The following is a 19,722-nucleotide window of genomic DNA, read 5'->3' on the forward strand; positions in this document are numbered from 1 at the left end:
AGAAGCCTTGGTTTTACAGCTAGCTAGTCTCTGACTTACAAGTATTTTATAACCATGCTCCTATACTGTATGTTTGTATTTGCCTATATGAATATAATAATTATTTTGATATACTGTACTTATATTTATATTGCATTAACTTCCCAGCAGATGAACATAAAACATAGGGGGATAGGGTTTTTTTTTGACTTAATCAATGAAAATCTGTATACTTACCAGAGGAAGAGAGCCCCTCTCTTCAGAAGAAACTGAACTACCTTCTCATGACCATTCTGGGCTGCCAAGTGAAGGGGAGTCATTCCCTTCTTATCACCTTCATTCAAAAGTCTTGTGTCTTTCATGTCTCTGATAAGTCGTTGACAAGTATTGATGCGCCCATAGCTTTGCAAGATGCACAGAAATTAATGCACAGAAATTAATGCACAGAAATTAATGTCAGAGACACAGGGATGAAAGGCAAGACATGGATTCCATGGCCTGGACTGTGCTACTAACCTGGCAGCAAAGTGTAAGGGTGACTTCTTGTCCCTGCTCTTGGAGTAGATGGAAACGTTGAGGCTGAGTAAATTATTTACAGAGAGGGCCACACCTTGTCTGCATGCATAATGCAATGGAGTGCATCCTTCATTATCTTCATCCACTACAAGATTTTTAATATGCTCCATCTGTTATCCCCCAAGAGGTACCCAAAAACAAAAGCACAGAATTACATCTATATCTCTTCTGCTCCATAGTTTCTAATAGTTTGCAACAATAGCATTAATACTCTAAAGCAGTATCTAAAAATAAGAAATAAAATAAAATTTAGGAACAAAGAGCACTGTTTTTATCTGCTGATTTTTGGGTCACAATTTTTTCAAATGACTACTCTTTAAAGAGCACAGGAGTTTACCATCCTGCTTCCTCACTGCAACCCATTCACAGCACAATAAAAGAAATTCTTCTTTGCTGCCATTCCAATGCAATGCTCACTGCTGGCAGCAGAAGGCTTGTACCAAACCTAAAGGCAGTCTTATAGTCTATAGTCAGTAGCAAAACCTCTGACTGTCAAAACCCAGCAGTTCACTGTCTTACAGTGTTAATTTATTTCCCGTTTTTCATCTTCATTTCCCCATTTTCCTTGTCTAACACTATTCTACAACCTTTCTTAACACAACTAAAAAACTCCTCCCACCATCCTATCCACTTATTTCTCTGAATTATTGATATGATCAATAATCAGAAAGTCAATGCTGAAGGTTATCATCACTGTTTTGAAACAGATTCACTACATCTGCTGAAAAGGGAGGTTAAACCCATCCTGAATAACAATCAAAGGTGTTCACAGATTTCATCGCATGTTGTAAGATGAATTATATTTGATTCACATTTAAAATGCTATATCTGGAGCTCTGGAGGACAACAAATTTAAATTTTTCAGGCAAGCTTGGTCTCTATCAATATGATTGCTGCATTTCAACATAGCCAAATACAAATTTATGTTTGAAATATTTAAAAAACCAAATCCAAGACTTCTTTATGGTCCAGTCCACAAAAAGCTCCTGCAGAATATGCTGCAAACGATTTATAAAGTTCTAGATCTTGAGTGATTATGAGCATGTCTCCTGGCGTTGCTGCATGCAAGCTGGGAAAATAGAAGTGAAAAGTTCTATATTTTATTGCCTACCTCTTGAGCTATTCAATCCCCCAACAGCAAAATAATTTATGGGATTATGTTATTCCTTTGCCTGGCAATAAGAAAACTGTATTATTGGCTTTGAAATGTTTTCATGAGAGATATGTGATATGTACCTCTTCAAACCATTTTTTGTGACACTGGACTATTTAACAATTACCAAAAATTTTTACAAACATACCAAAATAAAATGGTAGTTGCTTTTTTCTTTACATTTTCCTAGAAAGGGTAACACAAAGACATAAACTGATGCTTGCTGTACCTGCAGATATTTCTCATTCAGATGCTGTAATCCTCCAGGTTGCAATACGGTCAAATGCAAGAAATTCCGACCAAGATGATCTTTTAATGACACATTTGCTCCTAAATAAATATGGAAATAAACACCAGCAACTTCAAAATGCTGGTTCTTGACACTACATAATGATGTTTAAGACAAAGGGACAAATGTTGAACAAATATTTAATAATCTATAAAATTTTATAAAATAATTCTTATAAATCTATAAAATAATATTTTAAGTCAATCTTGTAATGTACAATTTTTTTTCCCAAAAAAAATCACCCCTAATGAAACTCAGCTTTCAGCATTTTGTGTGTATGCATTTTGTATTTCATCTAAGCAGCACAATGTTTTATATGGGGCCCTTACATTCCAAGATGCTGATCACCTACAAATCAAGAGGAAATTTAAAGATGCAGATAGTCACCTCTTCTAATCTTTAAAGCTGTAGCCTTTTTGCAGTTTCAAAACTTACTATAAGGCTCTTAAGGAAAATAATTTATATTATTAACAAGAGGAAATACAGTAATAATCATTAAGTTGCACAAAAATGCAGCAAATGAAAGAGATAAAGCTCAAAAGTTTTCAAGGTGACTGTGATTTTATAAAACCACAGATAAGGATTAAATGGTGGGCTTTAACATTTAAAGATGATTGCTGGTATGAAACACAGCTCTGTTTAAGTGGTGTATTTATTCTGCAGCTCTGTTTACTTTGTGATCTGCTAAGGAGAGCAGGGATGGATTGCCAGTGCCACCTCCACCTTGAGAAGCATGACACATGGCACACACAGATAGTTCTACAGCCTGTTCATGCTGTAGTAAAAGGGGTGAAATCATCACACCAATTTTTCCTTTATCTCAGGGGATACCAGCAGTGTGCAGCTGTTTAGCTCAGCTGCTCCTGGGCTGGATGCTGAAGTAGTGAAGTCAAATTGAGAGGGAAGCTGGATGTAGAGTTTTAAAATGAATGAACCCTGCTCAAAGAAAGTAGATAGATAGATAGATAGATAGATAGATAGATAGATAGATAGATAGATAGATAGATGGATAGATAGATAATGTGTATATTCCTTTTTACCTTTAGAAAGCAGTAAGTTCACAATTTTCCATGATGCACAGGAAGTGGCCAGCAGAAGTGGGGATCGACCTTCTATGTCAACACTATCAATATTAGCCCCCTGAGAAAAAGAATTCCAAGTTTATGGTGAACAATGAATAAATGAAACTTTAAAATGGTGCTGCCCTTTTGCCCTTTTTAAGTATAGCAGAAATACAGGCATTCTTAGTAATTCCAGATGGTCCAGATAAATAATTTCACATTACATAAATAAATCAATCAATAAATAAACACATTACATCTCTCCATAAAACTACCAGGTTTTCTAACCATCAACCACAGTCCAGTCATCTTTATATAAATATTCAGATGCTGAAATAATAGCAGCCTACTTCTAGGTGTACTTAACTTACAGCTTATCGTCTTTTGTTAGAGAACCTTTCCATGTATTCTCAATATAAAATTCTAACTTGAAAATACCAGGACTGACGCTACGGAAAAATGCAAAAATGGTAGCCCTTTCAATGATGTGGTCTTACCTATCAAACAATTACCAGAAAAAGATCTTTCTAAACCTCTACACTGTATGAACATAATTCAAGAAATAATGCATCCAGACATTAATATAGTTCAATCTATATTAGTTTTCTATCCTTCAGCACAAGTGGTTTGAACCAAGTCCATTTTGATGCCAAAGCAGCTGTATTAACAGGGGCATATTTTATTCTGTGATGTCTACTTTTGCACTGACACCTGTTGCCAGGACAGTATGGTCACTATAGTCACAGTATCACCATGGTCATATCAGCAAAGTACTACTACAAGCATAAACATATTTATCTAAAAAATCCCACCAAGGGAACAGGAAGATACACACAAATGAACCAATGAGATGTATGTATATTTTATGACAGTTTGGATATCAATTTTTCTAGATACCAAGTTGCAAGTCAAACTTGATGAGTTGAACAAAGTACACAAAAAAATCTATTTTATTTCAGATAATATCCAAAGATGATTGAAAAAAAAATTGATGGCAGTTTTTCCATTAACTTGAACCATCTTTGGTTCCAGTCTTAATTTGAGAGAGAATTAATCACAATCCTAAGTAATATTTACTTTCCAGGATGGTAACACCTGTAACGTGGTAATAAGAAGCACATAATAAATGTGCAAAGATTACCAAAGAGAATAGGGAGTTTAAAATGTATGTTCATTAAATATTTGGGAGTAATATATGCAAGACCCTTTCCCCATGTACCTTTCTACAAGGTCAGACAACATCTTAAAAGTTTTTTTTTTTATTAAGAAACAGATCTTTTTTATCCAATTGTCTCATTTATTTCAATGAATACAGGGCAGCAATTTCTAGCTCCTTATGTAATATTCAATCACCTTCTCACCAGCTAACATAATTGCTCAGCTTTCAGTAAAATGAATTTTGCAGCATTCATAAATACTTATCTCAGTAAGAAGTAACTATATATTTACCACATTTATGATACAACTAAATTGAGAGTTTGGAAAATAGTTTTTGAACTTCATTTAATTTTCCATTTCTGTTGCCCCAAATGCATTAACATAAATGAATTAAACAGATATTAATATAAAAACAATCATGCCAATTTTGTAAATATCAATTATTATTTATACCTATTTAATCTTTCATTTTCCTTTTAGAAAAGATGAAAGAAGCAAAAGGGAAAAAAAGTCCAAAAAACAGGAAGAAAATATGTAAAATTACTGCTTATTTATTTTGAGCAAAATGTGAATATTTAATGTGTAAAATAAATAGATCTTGTTCTTTCCTAAAACTGGAAAACCTTTATGAACTGGAATTTGCTAGTCCTTTCAGGCAGTAACATTGCTGCACCTTTTATTTTCACACTCATGTACACCCCAGCAGAGGCAGAACTCAATGATCTTGCCAGGAGTCCAAGGGAGGAGGCAGCACAGGTTGTACATTTAACACTCCACTGACACATTTTGAGCCATTCCTAGACAGGGAAAACTAAAACAGTCCTAAAGCATCAAACCTGACATACTTTATATGGAAAGCCAAAGAAACCCTCAGCAAGCCTTCTATGGAAGAGGCCAAACTCGTCAAATTGCGCTCAAGGAACGAAAGTTTATTCTTAGCAAATGCAGCGTTAAAGATATTTATGACAAAATGTTTTGCACACATAAGCTTCCAAATGCAAAAACTTTTACCTGCATTTCTCAGGTAATAAGTTTTGTTGACAGTTGGTTTTGTCAGACAAGTTTGAGTAGTCAAACCTCACCATTTCATATTTAAATCAAAAGTAAGCCCAACATCTAGTTCTAACTAAATCAAGTCTCTGTAGCAAACTTTCTGAGAAAAGCAAAACTGTATGTAGGAGATAATTGCTTTTAGTATAATTGCCATGAAATGAAGCAAAACACACATAAAACAAAAAAGAAATCTGATGATTTCTGAAGATGTCCTCAGCTGAGAGGGGCACAAAATGATTATGAGCCTTAGTTTAATTGGCACAAATGGACATAATGGACGTAATTGGGAACATAGCCAGTAGCTATGGACAAATTGGGAACATAGCCAGTAGCATGCCTGATTATATTTCTTCCCTTTATTCTTCATAATTATTCACTGAAGAAATACAACCAAACCACACAGAATAAAAAATTTTTCTAGATCATACAAAAACTTTGATATATGGCTATGTTATCCCATAGTAATCATATGAACATTCTTTAAAGAAATTATTTATGTCTTGAAAAAGGTCAGATGAAATTCTATGCATATTTAGCCTTTTTTTTTTATATTTCATGTCTGAAGAGTGTAGAATGACCAGACCACTTCACTATATCTGGTAAAAGATGTTTATGAAACTTTTCTGAGTTAGTAAAATGGAAATAAAAATGTAAGATTTCATCCTCTGTAACTGTGGGATGATATAATGGATCAACAACTACTGTTGTAATGTAACTCTCAATTATACATTATGAAATGCATATATCTACCTATCTAATTAGCCTATACCTGAGAACACATTCTACTTTATGATTTTCTCTACGCAGACCTGCAGCAATAGATAGCAATAATCTCTCTAAATATGTTGCTTGATTAAATATTTACCATTGAAATCAAATACTCCGCCAGTTCATAATGATCAAACAGTGCTGTTCTGTAGAGAAAAATGCAAAAATACAGTAATATTAGAAAGGACAAAGATGTTTCAAGCCAAAGAATAGCACTCTTCTCCATTTTCTAATATTTTCAAATAAATCAATTTTAAAATAAAAAGACAGAGGTATACCCTTATTACATAATTCATCTTAATAAATTGGTTTTATATTTTTGCATGGCGTTATCTTTTCAAACTAAGTGCATTTCAGTTATTACATTGAAAACTCACTGCAGGAAACAAAGACCTTATTGGTAGGTAAACAGGTACTTTACCACTGAGTTTTAGGAGAAACAGCAATTTCTTATGTCAGATCATTCAATGTGCCACACAAGGTCAGTACAGAATTGCATAAATTTCATATGCAGTTTTGTTCAAGCATTCCTGGAGCCTCAAATTAATTTCATTATTCAAAAATAATTTGGTTTTATACAAAAGTACAAAAGTTTTTTGTGCAATAATGCCAGTGTGAGGTTAAAATGGCAATGTCTAAGCATGTATTCTGACTGTGGCAGGCAAGTCTACTTGAAAAATTATGAACAAACTAATTGGTATAAATTGGGCGTTTGGAGCATAGTCAGTAGCATTAGTTATTTATACTTATAAAAAGTTTATGCTATTTATCAAAAATATTTTAAAGCTGTCTATACATTTGGAATCTTCTCAGGTTTTATTCTACAGTAAGGCATTGAATTATATATTACAGTAAAAAAAATGGTCGAAGCATGAAAGTATAGCACAGTAAATACGCACACACAAAACATTTCCACAAGTCAGACCTCTGCAAAATATTTTGACTCAATAAGCAACACAGAAGGACAGTTCCAAGGTTGTACTGTATCTCAGATGATAACAGTTGCCTTAGCATTATAAGAGGTAATAAAACATTGGGTGTACTATAGTTAGAACTGATTGCTCAAAAGACATATTTTAAAAATCAAGTCATGGTTCCAAATATGCAGAGATGCCTCCATTATCTATAGTGGACCTTTCCAGCCACACATTAATACTGAATGCTTCACAAATGCTAAAATAAATTCCAATGTGACTGAAGAGAAAGCAAAGTTATTTTATGAAATATTTAGTTGGAAACATGACAGTAAGAATGCGAAAGCATCAAGTGCTACCTATACTTCACTGCTTCTTTGTTTCTCAACAAGTTAACGTTCCTACTCAGGTTGTTTTTTTTTATATTCTGCAATATCTGGGTGACTTTCTATGTTCATGATGATTCTTGCTAATATCATTTTTACTGTTTCACAGACACAGGGACTAAAATAGAGTTGTCCTTTTAACCAAGCTTTTTTCAAGGACAATAATTTTCAGAGATAAGGCAGCCAGTTATCTATTAAATAGTACATGTGTCTGCACAATTTGATTTGGCATTCTGTCATCACTTTATCTATAATCGTGTTCTGCCATGGTAACATTTCCAAGTGTACCCAAACATTACCCTAGTTTTACAACAAACTCTTTAATGTCTTCAATTATCTTTGAATCATTCCACTTTATACTGTGTCCAATGAACAATCATATCCACTGCTTCTACCACTTACTTCATACTGTAAAACTTGTAGAATAACACTGTCAAATTATTACAGTTAAATGCAGAGAAACATATTTTTCTTGCAAAAAATGTATAGATAGGGAAATATATATTCCATAGAGTTGGGAGCCAGCTTGCTTAACTAAGTACCTTTCTGCTACAAAGGATTTAGGAAACTTCTCCACAGTCTAGTGCTCTGGGTTTAAATGGAGTATAAAAGACTACAAGTCTTAAGGATTAGGACATACACAAACACCATCTCTGCAACTTCGAAGTCACAGGGAAGCGTACAAACATTTCCTTTTACCTGATCAGGTATATATTTCCTTTTGAAAATAAAGGAAAATATTCTTTTAAACAGTTCATATTATTTTTCACTCATTTTCTGGAGAACATCATGTGATTATATAAGAGCATTTCTTCCACATTGTCAGAAGATGTTAACAGTTCCACAGACTTGCTCCCTAACAATGTTACTGGAGTAAATTTTCAATGCAAACTGTAGTGACCATTCCTTGACATGGCTCCAAGATAACTGGAACTGTTTTCATTTTGGTATCATCACCAAGGTTTTTAATATTCTGACCAAATCTTTTCCTCTTTCATACTGCACTACAACCATCTCCCACACCATGGAGAAGTTCCAGATTATGTGGAAGGGTGCTCCAAACACAAGGAATAAACTAGGAATATCATGCTTCACAATTCATAATGAAATCTGGCACAGCAGTTTCCTACCTGTGAAGCAATGTTTCCTTATTCCCATCTACAGCATCAATAATGGATTCCTCCCCAGCATAGGATGACATCATTAGCTTTACAATCTCTGTCGCTCCTTGAGTGGCAGCAAAATGAAGTGCTGTGCATTTTTCATTCTATAAATGGGGAAACCAGACAAAATACAAATATTTAAACCTCAGAAACCTAACTTCCAATCTATTAAACACACTAGTGAACCAGCCCAGGATTTGTAATTGATAAATGCCTGAATTTCTGTGCAAGCAATAAAGCTTTAGTCTTTAACTGTAGTGGAATTCTAAAGAGATTGACAAAACCAAAAAAGACTAAAGAGATAGTTTTAAGGGATTACTATGAAGCTTCTTATCACTCTATACGAAGTCCCTAAGATTTGAGATAATTATACTCTTAACAACCTTTTGTAGTTTAATTAAAATCCAGACAGATGCAGCACCCTTTAAAATAGGAGATGAATCAAATAAAAGATACAGAAAACCATATCTAGGCCAATACAAATGAATAAGCAAACAAATGGGCCTATATTATACAGAAACTGCATTATTTTAAAACTTCATTTACTTCCTAAAATTGAATCCTCCTTAGAAGTAATTCTTAAATCAACTTTTCTGCAGGTAAAAAATAACATTGTCCAGTATGCTATAAAACTATTATTAACCAGACTTATAAATAATTAAGCAATATACAGATGAAAAGACAATATTGCCAAAATGGGATTTTTGTTTAGCAAGATGGGACTAATAAGCTTTGATATATATCTCATTTTTAGAGCAGGACCATTTTGGTGAATGCATTGGAATGGGCTTTTACACAATATCCACAAAATTCTCAAAAACTATTTTGAGACTGCTTTTAAGCATTCTCAAAACAGTTTTACCCATCACAAAATTAGTAGCATAAATCATCTCATTCGAAAATTCTGTGTGTTCAAAGAATCAAACCAGTAAAAGAAGGCAAAACTATATTTACTTTTGCTCTCATGAGTTGATTTCATCCTTGCAAACATTTTGATTAGCAATAGATATTTTTAAAAATGTTTATTCATGAATGCAAGTGGGCACAGACCCTTACACCAGCAGTACTACACCCTGAAGCAGCAGTCGTATCACAAATTTGTGTTTGTTTAGAAAGCGGATAATGTAAAGGCCAAGGCAAGGCTGATGATAGAGAAGAATGATCAGAAAGTGTCAGAGTTATGATTCCACTTCAGGGAAAGGATGACCCAATGTAACTTGTGTAAAGAAACATCACATTCTGCCTGATTTGAACCAAAGACTTGCTTTCATTTTCTGCTCCCTCTGCTTTGCATTAGAAGAGAGAATGAACAATGATTATCTGCTCGTCTTTTTTTCATACCACTCAGAGATTTAGAGATAACTACGTTTTATCAAAAATACATTTCACTCCAGTCTGAGTTTTACCTGTTTTAGATCAATTTGAGCTCCAAATTCAATGCACATTTTAATCATTTCGAGGTCACCACTCTGAACTGCCAAATGAAGTGGACTGCACTTTCCATTATTGGTAAAATTGATGTGGGTTTTAGCAGAGTGACCCAATTCTTCACCTGAGAGATGAAAAGAAATGGATTTTTTTTAAAGTGAGAATGACATAGCAGAAGATATAAAAGCTTTCAAAACAAGCATGTTAAGTGTGCAATAATATTCTCCCTTCTCAAAACAAGAACCTGTCACATCTGTCATTTAGCAATGGATGAACATACACTTAGGAAAGCAGCTAGTTTGCTGCTGCAATCATACAAAAGTTGTCAGCCTAAACCATCCATAGGAATAACTGCAATAACATCTTGTAAGTTCAAGCACAGTTATAATTGCTTGTTTTCACAGGTATTTGAGAACTAAAGCAGCAAATTGCTACTCCCTACTTGGGAACATTGTATTTACCTTTTTTCAACAGAATTTCCAGACATGTTTTTGCACCTGAAAATGCTGCTGCATGGATAGGCATGCATCCTGTTTTGTTTGGTTTACATATTTTTCCTCCATTTTCAATCTGAAAAATAATGTCTCAATACAGCTTATTGACATACAGAAAAATCTGACAAATGAATATGCTATTATAGATATAGTCTCCTGGGTAGCTGTCTCCTTTTATTAATGGATAATACATATGGATTATGAAGTTTTTATACAAGTATCTTTTGCATGGTGTAGCCATACAATGCATAGACTTCATTGTGTTTTCATGACCTTCAAAATCAGCTTTTTTGCTTGAGTTTGCCAGTCACATAGCTATAGATATAATATACCCTCTTAAAAGATTAAAGATTCTTAGTAACCCATGCAAAGCCAGTTGAACACTAGGTTCATGATTAACCTTCCTGCACTGAACAAAGACCAAACCCAGGAACAGAATCACTCTGCATCAAGGTAGAGAGAATAATCTCAAAAGATGATGGATAATTATACCTACCAGGAGTGTCAGTGCTTCAGGATTGTCCTTGTAACACGCTACAATTATAGGTGTGTTCCCTGCTTCACCTTCCAAGTTAACATCTGTACTGCTATGTTGGACTAAAACCTAAATGTTTAAGAAAACATTCAGACAATCATAAGTCAAACACAACAATAAAAGCCTATTCCATTATTTTTGTTGTTTACAACCCATAGAACCCTTGCAACATCCTCGTTTGGCATGCCAAAGGCCCACAATGCATGGGCAGATGAGAGGGAAAATTACAGAATGCTAAAATATACTGGTGAAAAATGCAGATATGAACAGATATGAAGTGCAATTCTTTCCAGTGGGCAGCCAGGTAACTAAGTTAAACTCTGCACATAGCTGCAAAGTGTTTTAAAGTCTGATTGAACAATTTCTCAATAATGGGAGAAAGTATATTCTGTCGCACATCGTAGATAAGGATTTTTAACCAAAGTTTTCAACAGAAAATTCCATGGCAAGTGGCAATATATAGAAATCTGCACAATTAGAAATCTGCTCAATTGAACAGTAAAATGAGGGGAGATGGGTCTTGATGAAACTGGGACCCTGCAGTCCTGAACTCCTGCTCCAGTCTCTATGCTAACAGCTGACACTGGACCATCAGTACGATCAATTATCTCTATGGTTGCTTCCCGCACTTTTTGAGAAGCAAAGGATCTGGAAATTATAATGACCATACTGGCTTATTTATTCCCCTAGCTACATATTTATTTAATTGTCTTTCTGTAATGTCAGTTATTTATTTTTTCTGCACTAGAGGAACTGGTACATTTAATCACTCTCAGGCAATTTGGCAATAAAAACCAAGGGAGAATTAGTTTGAATAAACAAAAGAGTGGAGAAAAAATGAGAGCACAGATTTAGACAAAAACCAAAGCACAGAAGCTGATAAAAAACCCATTTTAAAAATGTCATTGATTCCAGATTTCATTGTTCTTAATTCATAATAAATACAGATTTTGTAAAAGATTTGAGGACACTGAAATATTTCCAAAGAACTCTTTATTTATCTTGAATATAGATAACATGTGTTTCTTTCTTTTGGATGAACTAGAAAAAGAGACAAATTTAAAGAGACAAGGAAGTGTTGCAATTTTAAGGTTGTATTCATCTAAAAAATTAAAGAACTTAAAAATGCTGCATATGAAGTGAAAAAAATCTCACTGCACTTAGACAAATGGTTAAAAATTATGCTGCTTAAAATCTCATAGCTATCACTGTTTTACAAGGTTCAACTTAGACACCTTGGTAATTTCATCACAAGATATTTTTGTGATTTTTAATTGCAGATTTAGTTCTGCTACCATTCAATTGATTATTAGAATGTTGGTTTTAAGGACTGTGCTTTCTGACTAGTTTTAATCTGTTTTTTATTTTAAAATACACTAGTTTCAAGAATGTTAATACTTCTAAGACACCCTATACAACTGTAAAAAAAGAAACAGAATATTATAATTTGAAATACACATGCCTACATAAAGTTTCCATTAAAAAAAAAAACCTTTAAAGAAAGTTCCTTGTGTCTGAAAAATCGAAAAGCATTTTCTGTGAAACATAAGAGCTACTATTATAGCACTAACTTCAGTATTTCTATAAATCAGTAAGTTACTTTTTACTGGCAGTGCTAAGAGGACACCAATATTTTTACAGGCATCATTTTACACATCCTGCTTGCTAAAGAAAGCACATGAGGAGATAAGGCATATATCAACAAGGCCTTGGTGCTCTGCACATGGCTGCTCCTGAGCTACTCATCAAGTGTGTATATTTAGGCAGACTTCAGACCTACCTTCACAATTTCATTGTGCAGGGACTGGACAGCCATATGCAGAGGTGCCATCATATTGGAGTTGAGAATGTTTGGATTGGCTCCTCTGCTGAGAAGCAAGCGAACGCTTTCGACCTGGTTTTTCTTTGTGGCCCAATGCAGTGGGGTATTTCCAGAAGAATCCATCACATTTAATACTAGATCAAAGGAGAGAAAACAAAACAAATCAAAAACAACAAAGCAAAACCATCAAATATTCTGATTGCACTAAAAAAAAAAGATGTCTTCAGTGTCAGGTTTAGGTCTGTGCTACTGCATTTCTTTGGAAAGAGAAAGGAAAAGATTTCATGAGATGCAGTGCATTGTGTTAAATTGATTAAATGTTGTGCTGAATATACAGTATTGGTGAGAGGAATGCAAGTGGTGAAACACCTGTCTATTTCTTGCCCACTATTATACATGTTTCTCCTCACCCAAGAGTTACTTGATTTCCCTCTCTACTTGATTCTTCTTTTTCCTGTTTTATTTGACTTCACAGCAATTTCTTTAGAGACTGCACAGAATAAATGAGTGCAAATAACCTAAATAAGAGGTAACAAATGAGTGCTTGCAAATTGTAAAAAAATTAAAGATCATATCTACTCTGTTTTGCTTCAGAACACAAAGGTAAATCCATTCACACAATTTTAAAAAAGTGGTCTGTTCTAAACATACATTTTGAGCTTGAAAACTGAACATAAACTTCTACAAATATCCTAAAAAATTATGACAAAAATGACAGACTAAAAATAAAAAAAATATATATTCCAGCTGGATTAATCTAAAATTAGATTGGCCATCAACAGGTGAAAAAAACCAAGCTGTTCAGGGCCATTGTAGGTTTACTCAGTAGCATACAGTCTATCAGTGGAATCTGATGTCATTCACAATGCTTATTATGTAAGAGACACATAACATGAATAAGGAAGACAGAAAGTCAAGTCCTCTGTTCAATCATTGCAGTTCTCTTTTTCACATCTGAAGTCTATATATCTGAGTGTCAAACAAAGCAAGACATATTGTTTCACTGCATTAGAGAGAAAACAGTCCTCCATAACAAAAGCAACCCAAAGCACACCTTTTTATTGTGCTAAATAAAGTAGTTCATAAACTACATGTTACCTTCATAGGAAGAATCATCTATGATCAACTGCATGAGTTCTATTTGTCCTCCTTCTGCAGCGTGATGCAGTGGGGTGGCATTTAATTCATCCACTTTTGTAAGCCCAGAACGATTCTTCTTAATGAAGCTCCGGAGCCTACAGGCACTTCCATCTGAAATAACCTGTTTTGGGTAAAAACATCCTCATTTTCTCATTCTCCTAAAAGGCAGGAAGTTAGCAATGCTGTAATGTGATTTTGTGGGCATGTTACCCATCAGTAACCCCTGCCCAGTTGTGTGGGCTCATACAGAAGTTCACAAATCCTGAGCAGATTGAGCCAACAGTGAAACTCTGATTGGTTATTGGTTTAAGTGACTGCAATAAAAGATCCAGATGAGAAACAGTGCAAAATGAACAAAACTGAAAATCATCCTGAATACACTGTTCTCTCTTCTGTAGTGAGATCAAGATCCTTCCTTTACAATGGAAAATCTCAAGCAAATTCATCCCTTACGTTTTTACACTCTTTCTAGTGGTGGCCATGTAAAATGAATCCAACAGAGAGGAAAAGAACTAGTCTTGATAAATTCCTTTCTTTAGATCTTTTTACAGACATTGATACTGTGTTCTTGGCTTTCAAGTTCAGCCATTGGGCTTCTGTGATGCTCTTTGTGTCAGAGAAACCAATATATTTTTTAATTTCAGCAGCATGCTTAGAATATCAGACTATTATCTCAGCCTGAAACAACTCAGTATCTTCCAAGTGAGCCCACTGACAGCTTGATACATTCCAGGTACTATGCTTTACAACCGAAGCCCACTACGGAAACTCTGCTGTTTATTATTTTATGATATTCTCCAAATATTTTTGTTAAAGCTATTAAAATCCCATATTTCTATGTAAAGGGATAGAATAACATGATTGCAGTAGAATGGGCAGGAATTTAAGAAACAGACACTAAAAATCAGGAGAGAATAAAAAAGTAAAACAGTTCAAATACATTGGGTGGGGAAAAATGAGAAAAATGCTATCTAAAGTAATGCAAACCTTCAAATGGTGTATAAGTAAGCAAAGAATGAAAAGAGGGAATTCCCTAAAATCACTTCACACCTGAAAAAGAAAACTTTGCTCTCCAGCATGCCCTGAGTGTCAAAGACTCAACAATTTTTGCCAGCCATAAGCAAATGTACATTACAGGGCAAGCTCATTCATGTGCTTGAGCACGTGTTTAGCTTCATTCAGCTTAATGGTCCCACTGACCTCAGTGAGGTTACTCATGTCAATAATGTTACAAATGTGTTTAAACATTTATAAGACTGAGGCCAAATACGGGGCTGGTATCAGCTTCAACAGTGCAATCAGAAAAAGGTAATTGAAAACATGTGATATAATTGTGGAAAAGATATTTAAGATTAATCCACTGTCACAAAAATAACAGCTCAATTACACACGCAGTATCTATATATTTTAAACACACTGAAAAGCTGTCTAAGAAAACCTTATTAGAGAGCCCAGTATTTTCTATTTCTTCTAACATTCTGCCTTTATTATTTCCATTGATCAAGACCACATTTTTCTACTTTTAACACTGGATTTATTTCTCAGCGTAAGACAAAATGTGGCATGATTATAATTTCTATCAAATAAGTAAGATAAAGTAAGATTTATCAGCCAATACTGCAGTGTTTCACTAACAAAATAAGGAAGAAAGAGGTCAATTTGGTGCTCTCAGTAAAGCAAGCTATTTTAAACAACAGCAACTCCTTTGCCCTGTACCTGAACAGCTCTGTAGTGACAGATCACCCACCAGAATGATCAGCCGTATTATGCTGAAGAGGTGCTGCTCAGCTCTCCAGCTAGCACACAGAAAACATATGAGAATGGAAATGGCCTCAGGAGGTATTTAAACCAATTTACAAACTTTGTCAAATTTGTTTAAGCTGCTGTTAAAAATCTCCAAAGTTATCCAAGTCTTCCATCCTGTAAACAAACTCTTCCTTTGCTTAATTATTCTTATGCTTAAAAAGGCTCCACTAAAGTTTGGTCTAGGTCTCCCAAGCAGCAATACAAATACATGACTTCTCATCCTAATCTCTGTTAAAAATGAGAAGATATTTTGTCTTTCTGCCTGCAATATCACTCGTGTAGGTTGCACTGATGGTTCCCTTTCCGTTTTCTAACAGTTCTAGTGTTTCTATACTCTCCTGTATCATTTTTGCTCAGATGATCTATTCATTTCCATCGTGACCTCGGCTTCCCTCTAAGAGGGGGTCTCCTCCTGTGCCCAGGGGAAATGTGAGTTCAGCCTCAGCAGCCTGCCACCCACATCCTCCTTCCCCGGCTCCTTTACTTTGCTGCTCAGCCTGGACTGCACATCCTCAGTGTCCTGTGCACGGCCAGGGACGCTCCCAGCCTGTCTCCCATCCCGCACCGATCCTCCCTCCCGGGTCCATTGAGCGAGGGGACAGAATCCCACGGAGGAATGGATCCCTGGGACATCACCCCTGCCCAGAGACCCTCCGCCCCCTCGCCCACCTCACCTTCCCCCTTCATCCCTCTTTCCCAGCACGCACCTTGAAGACATCCTGCGAGGCGACGGAGGCGGCATCGGCCTCGCACACGACGCCCTGGTAGGCGCTGGAGCTGGCCGCCTTCTCCCGGGAGCGGCAGAGCCGCAGCAGAGAGCGCTTCATGCCGCCCGCCCGCCCGGCTCCGAGCCGCGCCCGCCCCGGCCGCTCCGGAGACCTGCCGGGCGACACAGCGAGTGACGGCCGGGCCCCGGCCCGGCGGGGGAGGCGGGGAAAGCGGGGAAAGCAGGGAAAGCAGGCGGGGGCGATCCCGGCGGGGCGGGCATCCCGGCGGGCGGCGGCTGCCGCGGCGGGCCCCGCGGGAGCGGAGCGCCCGTGCCCCACGGGAGGCATCGCCTGAAGGGGAGCTGCCTGCCCCTGCGCTGCCCTCCCGCCCCGAAAAAGCGCGTCGGGTTTTCTACTGCTAGCTTCTCTGTGTAGCCGTAACATTTTCTTGCAGAGTTTGTTTGACCGGACAGTTTGGGGAGGTGTAGGAAAGCTGCAGGAGGAGTAGAGAAAGAAGGAGCGCGAGGTGTTTCAAAGGGTTAATCCTAAAGAGCCCGTAACTGAATCAATGTTTACGGAAATACGAGTAACTCGTATTACTTTATTACTTTACTTAACATGAAATGAGTTGCCCTGCTAAAGGTAGTGGAAGGGGCAGAGGGTTGGGAACAGCAGTAGGAGCCACAGGAGGTGATTTTTTGCCTGTGTTTTCATGGTTTATGGCAAGCGGCAGTTTAAGGACTGCCAAAACCAAGTGTCACACCCCATATAGCCTATTTAATAGCTGTCAACAAGCAATTCTCCGTTATTTCGCTCATTCCCTTTTAAAATCCTTTTTATACTGTCTGTGCCACAACATCCTGTGGCACTAAGTGCCATAATTTCATTACATATTTGTGAAAAAAATGTTTTCTTTTACCACTGTCGTCACTTACTGGGCCCTAGTGTTTTTATTTTGAAAAATAAAAGTTCTTCCCCCTTTTCTTTCATCCCGGTTAGTGCTCATTATTTCACAAAGTCATTGATGCACTTTGATGCACTTTGCTCATTGATGGGGCCTTGTACATGTGGTTTTCCTTCTTACAGATGCCACTGTTTATCTCTGAATAGCCACATCCTGCTACTCTGAATCTTTTCCATGTTCCTTTAGAAATGGAATGGGAAGACTTACATGGTTAAGGTATGTTCAGGCAGTAGTGTTTGATTTTTTTCTTCATTCCTCTCACAAATGTTCACAAATATATTTGGGTTTTTTTGTATGCCACTGAGCTGAGTTTACATATAAATTTTCTCCACCACAGTCCCTTTTCTAGCTAGTGATAGTATCAATAAATAGCATTCAGGTATGAAGCTAGTTAGAGTTATGTTTCTTATGGGTACTTAGCTAGAATTTATCAACATTGAATCTTATCTGACATTTCATCACAAATCTTTTGGGATCTGCCACAATCATCTGTATTTTTGGTCATTCTGAGAATTCAGTAGTGCCTTCCAAGTCACCAGAATGTTTTTTGCACCTTAATGTCATCACTGAGTTTAAGGGGTCCCAAGGAACCTCCTTGCTTTACAAAGTTGTATCCCTACTCCATGTTTTTGAATGCTTAACCGAATTCAGAAAAGCATTCTTGCCTGTCCTATGACAGTTTAGTTTCACTAAAAGAATACAGGGAGGGACCTTTTTGAAGAACTTTCCCAAATCCACTTATCTCTGGCCTCATTTGTACCTTTTTTTGCTTGCTGATTCCTTCAGAGAGTTTCACTGGTGTGCATAACACCAGACTTCTCTCTACAAATGCTGTTTGTTATTTTGATCCTGTTATTTTTGAGCCTGTAACTCCAGAATTATTTGTTGTAAGTTGCTGAAATTACAAATCCTTAACTAAGTAGCCTTAAGACCATAAACCAAAATAGTTCTAAGACTAAATGGGTGGGTTTAAGTGCTTGTGGTATAAACCCACATTCCTGTCAATTATCAGGCAACATTTAAAAATGAGACAAAAACCTCCTCCCATAAGGTGCTGTAGCCACAGGTATTGCAAACAGCAGTGCATTAAGGTATGTTTTTGTTGCTACATCATCATTAATTAGGACCAAAAGGAACAGGGATATTTATACTATAGCAAGAAAGCTATATTCAGGAAAACTAGCACTTAGTGCCTGCAGAGATTCTAATTATGTGATCTGGGATTAAGACACTGGAGGAGATCTCTGTATTTCCCATTGTTTTCATGGTGCCTTGATTAGAAGCATCCCCAGTTAGTGAGCATGTTCACCTTCCTGTGGTGAGATCCCTTTGAATTCCCTGTCTGGCCTTGACTGTTGCTCACAGTCCTCTTAGTGAGAAATTAAACTCAACATCTGGGTATTGTATAAAGAAAATAAATGCCGTTTTCTGTAGGAATCATTATCTGGAAATAGAAGTGTCACTGAAATATCAGTAAAAATTAGTAAAACTGTCATCCATTTCTTCTTAAAATCCTCTCAATTTAAGCTCAAGAAATACTGTGAAACAATAGAAGTCATGAACCTCAACCAGCCATAGCTTTACTAATTTGCTTGAATCTGGTAATACTGCTCCCTTCTTTTAAAATTACTGCTACATTTTAGTCTTCTAGTAAGTGTTCAGAAGAATGTTCAGAGTATGAAAAATAGTACAAAGGTTTCCCATTCCCAGTAGGATTCAAATGGAATTTTAAGTGGTCTGACCACAGCTTTTATTTCTGCATAATGATTTGACATAAGGAACTAATTCACAGAAGTAGTCAAAGAGCGACCCTTCCTACAGCTGTTTTTCCCTAGAGTGGATTAAAATACATTTATACCATTTTATTTCAAACATGATCTTGCTAATGGAAGGAGTGGATCCATTAGTACTAGGAAAATTCACTAAGGGTAATCATACCACAGCATTTCATTAAAAATATGATTGTTTAATAATTAAATTGTATATACAGTAAATATGCACCATTAGAATACTGGAGCCTGAGTAACACAGTACTGCAATTTTGTTAATTTTCCAGACCCAGGAACCATAAATTCAAGCAAGTGGCAGTAATGAAAAGGATGCACTGTATGTTTTTTTGCTTTGGAAGTGATTTATTTGGAGCCAGTATGATATAAATTATGATGTGTAAAATGATCATTAGGTTTTAGTGAATCAGCTTAATTCAGTAAGCCAAGCGAAGTCATGATGCCACTTTAGATATTGATTGCAGCCATTCAGAAATTAATCTGAGTTACTGCCTTGACAAGCAAGAATGTATTGTCTCCCACAAATTTTCAGAAATGTA

General features: G+C 36.2%; 1 protein-coding gene across 1 annotated transcript in view; it reads right to left on the reverse strand.

Annotated features, from left to right (window-relative positions):
* Positions 1-16,713, reverse strand: part of TRPA1 (transient receptor potential cation channel subfamily A member 1) — a 31,960-nt gene extending 15,247 nt beyond the window's left edge. The window contains 13 exon segments of the mRNA XM_036406387.2: positions 217-381; positions 496-665; positions 1,938-2,038; positions 3,038-3,137; positions 6,135-6,183; positions 8,468-8,604; positions 9,907-10,052; positions 10,390-10,498; positions 10,919-11,026; positions 12,738-12,913; positions 13,878-14,040; positions 16,433-16,644; positions 16,647-16,713. Coding sequence (XP_036262280.2) covers positions 217-381; positions 496-665; positions 1,938-2,038; positions 3,038-3,137; positions 6,135-6,183; positions 8,468-8,604; positions 9,907-10,052; positions 10,390-10,498; positions 10,919-11,026; positions 12,738-12,913; positions 13,878-14,040; positions 16,433-16,644; positions 16,647-16,713 — 1,703 coding nt within the window.
* Positions 16,714-19,722: the final 3,009 nt, after the last annotated feature.

Source organism: Molothrus ater, chromosome 1 (assembly GCF_012460135.2).
Source record: "Molothrus ater isolate BHLD 08-10-18 breed brown headed cowbird chromosome 1, BPBGC_Mater_1.1, whole genome shotgun sequence".
Classification (NCBI taxonomy): domain Eukaryota; kingdom Metazoa; phylum Chordata; class Aves; order Passeriformes; family Icteridae; genus Molothrus; species Molothrus ater.